The sequence below is a fragment of the Brugia malayi genome (genome assembly GCF_000002995.4).
Source record: "Brugia malayi strain FR3 genome assembly, contig: Bm_v4_Chr2_contig_001, whole genome shotgun sequence".
NCBI lineage: Eukaryota > Metazoa > Nematoda > Chromadorea > Rhabditida > Onchocercidae > Brugia > Brugia malayi.
The window spans coordinates 4,210,987-4,223,471 of record NW_025062476.1 but is presented as its reverse complement, the minus strand read 5'-3'; the positions used below and the strand labels follow the sequence as shown (position 1 = coordinate 4,223,471).

Sequence of the window (12,485 nt, the reverse complement as noted above, 5' to 3'; positions counted from 1 at the left end):
AATTATCTAAAAAAAAAAAGTATTCCTTCAATTGATAATCTTTAATTAACGATAATTCATTTAATTGCTTAGCTACTTTCATCTAATTTTTCAATATTCCTCTGGTCTTCTCTTCTTTAGCTAAAAGATATTTGCGACAATCTCAAAAATTATTCAACATAAAGAATTGCGCATTTCGTAGAGAATTCATTTGAAAAGCCAAATTAATCAGTCTAGATCGTCATCAGTATGTCTCCCTCATTTGCTTTTTACTTTTTTATTTTTTAATAATTTTGATACTGTATTTCGAATGATCGATTGATATGAATTTATAAATATTGAAAAAAATTGGTTAGCTTTTCACAAATTTCATCTTTTAACCAAATTCAATTTCTTTATTATTTCTTATTTGTTCCACCTAGTCATCGTCGCCAGACACTTTCACACTTTCTTTTTTGAAAAAAAAAAAATGCTTATTCTTCTTTACCTACAAATAGCAAAACTTCATTTTGAAAATTGAGAAATTTCATGGATGTAATGAATTCAGTCATCAATTCTGGATAACTACTTATTATTTTTATTTTTCAAATATTTTTAGCTGTTTAGATTTGTAAAATATGAAGTACTAGAAAATTTTTCATGAAATTTCCACAAATTTTGAATCGCAACATTACTGTGCTTAAACAAAATTTAGAACTTTTCATTAAAAAAAAAAGAAAAAGTGGCATAATTTATTTCTTTTAAATTTAAAATGTAAGTTTGGATATTTTACACATAATAATAATATAAAGATTTTTGCATACCATAATGATATATGTTATACATCGACGTCTTTTTTCACGTATCGGTGATGTAAACCTGATTGATAATAACTGGATCTGACGTAATTTTTGCACCAATAGCACAGTCATTACAATCATGACAATACATGGGATAAATTTGCATATAATGCCTAGAAGCCAGAAGTTTATTCGTCCAAGAGCAGTACTACTGGCCAAATTAGTGAAGCTAATCTCATGTACCGAAAGATTGCTCTTAGACGAAGACTGCACTGAACATTTCCAATGCGATGCCACCTTACGAACTTCGGAATTGAAAAAAAATGGAATACACAGCAAAACAGCACCGATGTTAATTAGCATTATGATACGTAAACATTTCTGCAAATTTCTTCTTATTTTTCAAAAAATTATTTGTCACTCTTTTAAGCTAAAAATGCTTCCTCCCCCCTCCCCTGCCTCCAAAAAAAGGATTACTCTTTATTTATGAAAGAAAAGAAGCAATGCTTTTAATGTTGATTCTCGAGAATAGATCCTGTTTAAAAATAAAATTTCCAAAAATTCTTTTGAGAAACTAACAGTGTAACTAAACCAAAGTTTAGTGATTTTTGTTTTGAAGAGTTGATTCAATGATATAAAACGAATAACTGATAATGTAATGATATGAAAAACACCGCTCATATAAACCACTACCGATGCATTCACCGATACCTAAAATTGTTAATGGAAAGACATTAAGAAATTTATATCAAATTTCTCAATTTCAAATCTTTGCACTTATCACCAGGAAGAAAATACGTTTCTAAAGGCTGTAATTATTATCAGATTTTATAAATTTTTCAGGAAATTTTGTAAATAGTTTTGTAATATGATAACGTCATATAACACTATATACTACTTTCAAGCTTGATTTGAACTTCAATTGCACTTAAAAGATATTCTAAAAAGCGAATTCTTTAAAAAAAAAAGCATTTCCTTTTTCATGAAATATATCCAATTCAATAACCCAAATTTAAATTTGGTTCAGTTCATTTAATTTCTCAATTTGTTATGATTATTTTGCATAATATGAAGTTGTTTATTTAGTATCATTCGAATACTAAATGAAATTTGATGCTAAATTTCTACTTGAAATTTATTAGATCAACTTTTTTGGTTTGAAAAAAATTCTCTTCATTCCTGGCTCATTGACGATGAAGCAAAAAAATTTTTTGAATTTAATTTTTAAAATTTCCTTGCATCAACCAACATAAAAAAAAAAAAACATACCAACAACGTAGAAACCCATGCATAAGACCAAAGTTGTGATATGCAACATACATCACTAAGATATTTGAATAAACTGGAGTAGAAGAAATTCGCACATAATGCAACTTGAGTACTTAAAAAAAGAAAATCTTAAATCTAAATTCAAAATCAAAAATCAAAATATAAAATTAATTTTTTTCAGCTACAATAAAACTTTGCTTAAGCTTTTTCTATCTTTTAAAGGTGGAAAAAAATATTTTTCAACAAATAACAATTGTCTTTAAAAAATTATAGTTCATATAGTCAGATTTCAAAACTTTCATAAAACCAACATTACTTGAATATTATAAAACTTATAGAATAAGTACTTCAATTCTAACTTATATCCATTAATTTACAGGGTTAATTAAAATTTGAAAACATACTGATATTATACAAATAACTATATATAGACAGAAACTTCTAATATTAAAAATTTGGATGAAATCTTAAAAAGTGACATAATGTTAAATAGTAATGTGAGAAATGTGTTTCCATCAATTTTATTTGTCGGAAATAATCAATTTATATATTAAAAGTAATCATTAATTAGTGATTTATCAGTTAAAAGTTTTCATTTTCAATTATAGAAATGTGAATAATCATATTGGAAGTAACTGTTTGCTTCCAAATTCTAAAATATTTCAATAACTCAAAGTTTATTCAAAAAAAAAAAAAAAAAAATGAGGTAATTAATAAATTATAATAAGGAAGTATATAAATAAGATTGTAAGAGATAATAGGTCAATTATATTTTATTATTTTTAATCTAAAAAAAAAGATTTTATTCTAATTCTATTAAAAAAATCAAAATTTAAATGCAAAATTTAAAAAAAGAAATAAAGCAACTAGGTAGAATATTAATTTAAAATAATAATTAAACATTAATTTGTAATATTAATTTGCAATTTAGTTGTGATTAAAATAATAATATATTATTTATTTACATTCTGTTAAAGAAGAATTCATATTTTCATTTCAACTATAAAAGAATTTAATTTATCACAAGGATAAATGCATTCCAGAAAGACAGAGTGTAAATTATTTTCACTCATAGATCATATCTGATTGATAAAAATTTTTTTGCACAATTTTTTGATTTTTCTAACTGTACAATCTTTTGACATAATCATTTCAATGTGATTATATGACCTTTCTAAAGCAGTCTTTCAAGAATAAATGAGGTCATTTAATGCACTTTATTTATTAGTTAAATAATTGATAGATTGAAAAGAATGTTGAATATTGTTTTTTTTTTTTTACTGTATGTATAAAGCTGAGCTAAAACTCAAAACTTTTTGTTAGGTTTGATAATTGGAATGGTTGAAAAAAGATTTAAAAAATTTCCATCTTAGTCTTCTAAAATAAGACTTCATCTTTGATAAGTCTATGTTACATTTTAGTTTACTTACTCCTAATTATCAAGGGGAATTAAAATTCCATGTTATTAAATTTCTTATATTAGTAAATTTATGTTGATATTAATTAATGAACAATAAAAATACTATTCATATGATTAATAAAGCAATCATTAACAAATCTAACTTATACTTCGAATTTTAATTCATGAAGTTTTTCAGTACTTTTCATTGATATTATGTATTTCTTTTATGTATACCAAAGGGAAAATAGGAATTTTTTTTTTTTTTAAGTCAATTTTAGAAAAACAAAATTTTCTGTTTCACTGCATTCTTTCTATTTCCTTTCTTTTCGTTTCCTTTATGGATAAAGTTGACAATCTAATTAAAAATTAATCCTTCAAGTCACCTAAGTATAAAAAAAAAGAAAAAAAAATACTGAAAATAAGCTAAAATAAAATGATCGGTGTTAACATCAGTGGTATCTGAAATCAAACGATTATTTAACCTAAAACTACTTTTCATAAAAGGTTTCTTGTTTTTTTTTATTTTTTCTTTTTTAAAAATGAAAATATTAAGGAAACCAAACCAAGACATGCTAATCATGAATAAATTATTTGGATTAATCATTGAATAAAGTATATATATTGAAATGACATGTCCAGTAATGCCTGCAGTACAAAGTACCAAAATAATTGCTGTTTTAATGTGTACTGCTAATAATACTTCATCTTCTTCGGATGACATTTGATAAAATAAAGAGCGTAAGCGTAGTCAAATAACCAATCAAAGTTCTAAAACAAAAAAGAAAATAGTAGACTAAAAAAAAAAAAAAAAAAAAAAAAAAAAACAAAACAATTAATGTAATTTAAAGTTTTATTTTAAATTAAGAATTACCATAATAAAAAAGGATTAAAATGATCTTCTAAAGATGTAACATTAAAATTATTCGATGGATTAATAATGATTGTTTCAATTTTATAAATAACTAATAAAACTGAACAAAAATTTAAAGTAAAAGGTGAAATATTTATAGAGAGAGGGAGAGAGAGACAGAGAGAGAAAAAAAGTGCAATCGAGAAATAAAATATTTACTTAAGCCATAATATTTATTATACAATGTCTTCGAAGCAATGGAGTTAAATCTAACTTTGAGTATTAAAGCTCCAAAATTATAAATATCTTTTATACATTTTAAATATTTTATCCAAAGAAATAGACTATGAAGCAGTGCATCAAAGAACAAATCTTTAAATCGAATTACAGCCAAAAAATCATATGATGAGAGGAAAAGGTTCTAGTAATGACGAAAAAAGGGAAAAGTGAAGAGAAATAAAGTTTCAAATTAGATAAGAAAACAAAATTTTAAAAAAATTCGAGAATATAATCGAAGTTTGAAAGAACTGATGAAATTACAAAGTTTTGGATATAAACTTTATTTCGAAACTTATACAAAGTAATTCAAATAATGCAAATAATTCAATTCAAAGCAAAATCAGTTTCATTCCGAATAACTCGACGCATAAAAATTACACATTTCCAGAAAGGCTTCTCATGAAATGATCCGGTCGAGCTGAGCAATATAATCCAGAATGTCATACATAGATAAGATGAAAAAAATAAAATGCTCATCGAAAAGAATTTGTTACCCAATTTCATCCAATCAGAAATATCGAATAATCAAAAAAAAAAAAAATGAAAAAATAAATTTTGTGAAATATTAACAACTGAATCGAAAATTATTAATAAAGTTATCTTTACCTCAAGTACCGATTGCATTCATTCAGATATTTGCTAAAATCAATCATTCTAATATGATTTTATTAGAAAAATTTCAAATTATTTTGAAAAAATCTCCCCCAAAAATTAAAATATTTAAAAAATCCACATAAATTTTCTGAAAAAATTTATTAAAATGTATTGGAGTCATCTATAAAGTTATATCTTATTGAAGCACATAATGGGATGACAAATACGAGTAAAATCAACAAAAGCGAGCAAAATAATTGGTGAAATTAGTAGTAGTAAAGTTAACCTAAAATTAATCAACAATTTTATTAACTAGATCAAACAGAAAATTAAAACTAATCCGAATATCAAATAGAAAATTAAAACTAATCCAAATTTATATTTTAAACAAAAGAATCTTGCATAAATTTTACAAATTCAGAATTTATTCTGTTTTGGAAAAGAGAAAAGCAGCAAATTACAATTTACCTAACAAATAGAAACTATCTAAAAATTTTTTTTATCAACCAAAAATTTTGCAGCACATTTGAATTATTCAGGAATAGCAAAGGTTTGAAATAAATTAGCTAATTAGAATTGCAAGACTAAACAAGAATGAATGGAATGAAAAAATGAGGTGAATGGGTTAATGGTCATTATCTAGGCTTTCTTCATTTCTACACTATCTATCATATAAGCATGTTTATTTGTCAATATTATCCTTCAGGCGTTATAAAATTAAATAAAAATGTTAAGCTTCAATCTATCCAATTCTGTTTGCTCCATGTTTATGTGATGACTTTTTCTTCATTCAACTGGAAACAAAACCATTGCTGAAAATAGAGTTTCTTTTTTTTTTTTTTTTAAATAATTTTTCAACGATCATCTGCATTCTTCACAAATAATCACTCTATAAATTCTCGAATTCTTATCCGATAAAAATAAAATTGCTGGCTTTATCATATGTTCGAATAATTCCTTCAACAATGAAATAAATAATTGGTAAACCTTTCAGAAATGACTCTTCATCACTCTTACTTTGGCTATGAGATAATACAAATTTGTTCCATAACAAATAATCGTAAAGTGAGAGAACAATAAGTGAGAGAAGACAAAAATCAAAAACAAAAAAGTAGTTTATGTCCTCAGAATGATTTATTTTTAATGAGTAAAAAAGAAGCAAATAAGTGAATGACACTACTACTACTACCATCATTATGTGACTGAAAGTATTTCTTGGCTAATAGCTTCTAATTTTTTGAGGTTTCTCATAGATTCTTCTTCTCATAGATTACTATTTGTATGTAAGTTCTTATCAGTAATCAAAACACTGCATTGATAACTCATCCATCTTATCTCCAGTTTTAATGATCTATCTGTCATTGTTTTTGTTAATATCTGCACAAAATTATGGATGTTTAGGATGACGAAGTTTCATTGGAAATAATTTAAAAATGTTTGTTTTAATCGTAGCAAAACAGTGCTTTCTAGGATAAAAAAAAAGAGAAAATAAAAAATAAAATTTTTTCATTTTTCATATACTTTTAAAATGTTTTATTTAACTTAGTTCATCGTTTCTCTAAATTAAAAAAATTTCGTTGAAATATAAACAGAAGGAATTTTATTGTTTGAAATTTAATTAAGAAATTAAATTTTCACATAAAGATGTGCTAATTTAAAACCTCTTAAAAAATTTGAACTTACAGATCATAGTCTCGAATTATATAGTTCTTAAAGCAAATTTGACTTGAGAAGGAATCAATTTTTTCAAGCATAAAAATAAATGTGTCTGAAGCTATTGCTTTGGGAGAAATTCATAAAGCACTACTTTCTTTTTAATTTAATCCAAACATGAACGCAAATCCAAGTCTCAAAAAAAAAGGATTATAATTTTTTTTCTTCCACATAGCACAAAATTTTTCAATTTGATTTTTTTTTTTTTTTTAAAGTATTCATTATCCAAGTCAGAAAAAAGTATATCAATTTCACTTGCGAGAATAGTCTTCGAGAAGTTCATTAATGCTCACTTGGATATGGAATCGTAGTGGTTGCTATGGTGTCACTGCTATTTTGAGAAAAATTAAAGTAAATTGGAGAGAATGATCAGAATGGATTAGCAAAAAAGTAACAATAGTTTTAATTTCATTTGAAAAAAACAGAAAAAAAAAAAGTAAATTTTTCTATTTCATAAATCAACTTTTGCTTTGCATATTCAACAATCAGATTTAAATATTCTTTTAAAAATATCGTATAATTAAATCGCAAATCTATGTTACATCTTTTAAAGTTAATGAATTGATGATTTTTGATTTTTCCTTTAGTTTTTTTTTTTTTTTTTTTTTTTTATTTGCTATCGCTTCTTTACTTAATTCTTCGTCAAACAAATGTTTTGGAATAAATATTCGAAATAGATCACTCACACAAATTGAAAAAAAGCAAAAAAAAAAAAAAAATGAAGGAAAGTGGTTAATATTAATAAACTATTACAGATTAACATATGAATCTATTTGTTCCAAGTCTAAAAAATCTTTAAAAAATGTTAGAAGAATTAATGAAAGAATAAAGTAATTCATTTCCATTGCACAAAAAGACTTATTCCCATACTGCAAATGAAATAATTCAACTGGTAGTGCAGAATGATTTTAAATTTCAGCTATTAAAATAGAATTCTTGAATGGCAAATTCTGCTTTATTAAAATTATCTAGCATCACTATCGCATAACTAAGATTAGTTGTTAGCATACCATATTTCCAGTATGCTTTTTTCGTCTAAGTTAACCAAACAGCAGCAGAATTTCAGACAATGTTAATTTGATAGGTTTTTTTTTTTTAAAAATGAAAAAAATTTAAAAATAAATAGCTATTGTCAATTTAATTTTATATTGAAATCAATTTTATAAATTAAATTAAGATTGGTTCATTATGAAAATCTTACAATTAGCATCATTTTTTTTTGTAATTTGAAAAGCGAAATAAATTTTATTCAGTTAAAACTGTATTCTTCCAGCTTAAAAATTTAAATCCCTCAAAAAAAAAAGTTGTTTTTTACATGCCACTTTCATTAACAAAAAAGAAAGTATAAATTGCATTACATCTGCTTGCTTTCATGATACTTTACAAAAAAAAAAAAACTTTGTAAATACAAATTAATAACATTATACAAAAAATTTCATTTGCATGTCATGTATTAATGAAAATTTTCAAAAATATTGCATTTAAGGTGGATAGAAAATGAAACAAAATTAAAATAATTAATGATTTATGATACTAAATTTTGAATATTCCATAAGCAAAGTATATGGGAGGAATTGTATGCTATCATTTATAATTTTATTATATTATTAGAATACAAAATTGAAATTTCATTATGAATGCTAAACCATAAATGTACACAATTGATTTATATATCAGTTTTTGAATAAATTTTATAACATTTATATCATTATTCCAAAACATTTGTTTGATGAAGAATTAAGTAAAGAAGCGATAGCAATTAAAAAAAAAAAAAAAACTAAAGGAAAAATCAAAAATCATCAATTCATTAACTTATACCACTAATAAATTAATGTAATAAATATAAATTATTGAAATTAGTTATTATCCTGTTCGATAAACGATAATATAATATTAAATATAAATAATGATAAAATTCGAATATAACGATAAAATAAAATTTCACTAAATGAAAAATTTTATTTAAAATTCACATTGAGAACAATTTGATCGATGAAGAAAAAAATGAAATTGAGGATCAGATTTAATTAACAGTAATACCATTTAAACTTCATAAAGTTGTTTGATGTTTGATTGCTACATATTTTGAAATATTTTAATGATAAATAAAATTTATTGTAGAAGCAAAAAAATCAATTAAATTTTGTAATCGAATTATTCGACAGACATAATAATAATTTTTCTATTTTTTTTACACATTATGCATTAACACTAAAAACTGCTAAAAATATTTTTTTTATTATAGCAATTTTTTATATTATATTGCATTTATAATAATAATATAATTTTATGAAATTTGAACAAAAAATCATTAATTGAAATGATCATGGCAATAAATGGGTTGAAATTGGATAATTTAAGAAATTTTAGAAAATAATTCGAGGAATTCTAATAAGAGAAACTACGATAAACTGTCATTAATTGATTCATAATCTTAAAATTTGTTCTTTCACTCAAATATACAAACTTTCATAAATCTGTTGCCTATGAATCTGTTGTAAATCAATGCCCAAATGTACAAAGTACATAGAAATTTTGGTCTAAAAGGCCTAAAATCAGAAATTATTTTAAAGGGTCACATGAACCAGTGTTATCACAATTTTAGAAGCCCAAATATAATATCGATAGTGAAATTAATTGAAAACAGTAGAATATAATGAGATGTTGCAGCATCGAAAGATTATTATAAAAGGACTGAATAGCGATTAATATTATTGGCCTTAAGGCTTACTTGAAATTTGCTGGAGGAGATATTGAGGCCACTGTTTGCAAAGAAGTGGCCATTAATGGATGAACTTATTGAGTAATTATGGTTAGATGTCACTTACTCATAAGCTAATGACCCATGGTTAACTTACCATCAATTTTTGGCAGATTGACTGGTCTGATCAAAATTATAATAATTGGAAATTATAAATTAGAACGAGAAAGAGAGCTGACTGAAAGAACGACAAAAGATTAACTGTAAGTTTAATTTGCGATTAAAACTGAGAATAAAAATGTTGAATTTAGTAAATTATTGTAATTTATTCAACCGAGCGATATTATAATTATCAATTGGTTGTGCAAAAATTGATAAACAAACGAATTGATTGTATTATAATTTGCATTTTATTAGAAACAAATAAGGCTTTCAATGCTTTTTCTTATTGAATGAAAATGTGTCAGAAAGGCTGGTATCAATTATAAATTTTAATATTTTTGCTTCACTTCAACACACACACTTGATCAAGGCATTACTCAATATTTCAAAATATTAATGGTCCAAAAGTTTGATGAGAGATCATCTATGATTATTTTATTTATACTTTATTTTCAAATTATTGCATTTTGAAAGAATGTTTTGCTATCACTGCAATGATACATAATTTCAATTAGTTGTAATCAGATTAAATCTTCCACAGAACTTAAAATGCAAAAAAGTAATAAGCGTTCTTATTTTGACCTTATTAAAGTAAAATCTAAAAATTACTCAATTTCTTATAAAAAGTTACAATGAGAAGTTCATTTGTTTTAGCTAAATAAATGAGTAAACGATTACTTTTGCATTACAGTGCAGTGTTTCACACAACAAGAGAATTGAATTTAAACTTCAATTGAAATTAATTAAATGAAAACAAATGAATGTTGGATTTTTAAAAATTCCTAAAGCACTATTTTCCTCCAAATAAGCGTCACTGATCAGATTTCAAAAATTAGTCAGATTCCTGCAAATTAACAAGTATTTTTGATTCTCGAAGATCCAAAACCAGTTTTTTCTATCCATTTCTCGGATTTTCGATGAATCGTTGATCTTCTATCACTCCATCCAATCTTTCTTTCCTTTCTTTTCCCTCATAACATGAAAAGGTTTGATAAATGCATCAGTAATCGCTTGTTTCTTTGTTTTATGAATTCCGGAAAAATCATATTAGACATCCTTGTTTTCAATATAAATAAAAGTTTTCTCAACCAAAAATCACTCTATTTATTTTGTAATTAAAACCTTTTCTCATAGGGCTATAAATAAACAGAAGGTCGCAACGATGTTATAACTTTTCAGAAAGATTTTTTTTTAAATTTACAAACTTGTCATTTACAATTTTCCCAAAAAAGCTGTAATTTCTTTTGGAGAATGATCTCTGGAAGTAAACTAAATACCTCATTTCAGATTATCGGTACCAATGCATCTTATTAGTTCTTTCCTATTGGTTATCTGTGCTGTTTTCATGATCCAAGTGAGTTCCTTGATGGATTGTTCTAAATTAGACGGAAATGACTTATGGCGACAGCACCACTTTTGTTTTCAGGCTTGTCCATCACAACAAGGAACACAAGGGCCAGACGGAAATGATGGCGAAAAAGGAGATAAGGGAGATCCAGGAGATCAAGGACCTAGAGGGAGGACAGGAGAGATGGGTGATCCAGGACCTCCAGGACCAATTGGTGTTCCAGGACCACGAGGACGGATGGGGCCGCAAGGTGAACAAGGAGAACGAGGATCAGTTGGACCAACTGGAGCACCAGCGCCAGGACGATAAAAGCATGTGTCCTTCTCGTTATGTCACCAAAATGAAATCTAACTGATTTTATGATTGAATGAAAAAAGAAATAAAATAATTCTCTTCCTTCACTGAGCAAAATTGCTTGTTTTATCTATTAAATAGCAGTCTTCGCCTTGAGATATTATTCAATTTTAAGTTAAAAATTCTCATTAATTTCCTAATTTCCGTTCTCAGATTGATAAAAAGCTGAATGAAGCTGAATGATATATTTACATCCCTGCATCAAATGTCAATCATGGGTAATTAGAGGTAGAAATTAATAAAATAAAAGGTGAAACATGGAATACTGAAATAAAATGAAAGGATCAGTTTGAAGTGAAACAAAGATATTAAAAGTTCATATTTGATTACTATCCTTCCGACATATTTTCTTCATTTATCTATCCAATAAGAAAAGCATTGAAGGCTTTATTTATTATTAATAAAATGCAGATTATAATACAATTAATTCGTTTGCTTACTTATTGAAATATGATTATAATATCAAATTATAATAACAAATTTACAATCGCAAAAACAGTCAAATTCAATTTATCATTAATTCATATAAGCTAAATCTTGCTTACCGCTTTATTTAGCTTGAGATATTATAAATTTCGGATGAAAATCGACAAAAGTAAAATGAATAATTTAAAATTTTGACAGAAATTGTCAAAAATATACATAAAAGATGGCTTTACAGATGATAGTTATCAAAAAAAAGTTTTGGTGAGAATGATTCGTGCGTCATTTCTTTGGTAGTGAAGCAAACAAGCAGTAAATTTTAATAAAGTTCTTTAATAATTTCAAATCTAATACATTCTTATGTCTTATCTTTATTGCTTAATTAATGCTTTAACTCTGAATGTTTATCAAGCAAAACAATTAGTGTAAAAGCAAAACAATTAGTGTAAAAGTTCAAAATTTTCAAAATTTGAATTTCAATTTAAATTTCAGATGAATAACAGAATATTCTATTTTTGAGTAAATTCCAATGAAAAAAAACTTTGCAAAATGATCTTTTCGTTTGAAATTCTGTTCAGAAACGACCAACATATCAGGTTTATGGATTTGGTGAGATGATGCGAAGAATACAA

At 25.2% G+C, this 12,485-nt stretch overlaps 2 protein-coding genes across 2 annotated transcripts; one reads left to right on the top strand and one right to left on the bottom strand.

Moving 5' to 3' along the window:
- Positions 1 to 816: 816 nt before the first annotated feature.
- Positions 817 to 4,150, bottom strand: Bm6648 (Uncharacterized protein; the record flags this gene model as incomplete). Its single annotated transcript, XM_043078352.1, has 2 exons — positions 817 to 931; positions 3,993 to 4,150. The coding sequence occupies 2 exons, from the start codon at positions 4,148 to 4,150 to the stop codon at positions 817 to 819; spliced, it is 273 nt and encodes a 90-aa protein (XP_042934286.1).
- Positions 4,151 to 11,028: 6,878 nt separating this feature from the next.
- Positions 11,029 to 11,385, top strand: Bm9361 (collagen, putative; the record flags this gene model as incomplete). Its single annotated transcript, XM_001891641.2, has 2 exons — positions 11,029 to 11,082; positions 11,155 to 11,385. The coding sequence occupies 2 exons, from the start codon at positions 11,029 to 11,031 to the stop codon at positions 11,383 to 11,385; spliced, it is 285 nt and encodes a 94-aa protein (XP_001891676.1).
- Between the last annotated feature and the right edge of the window lie 1,100 nt (positions 11,386 to 12,485).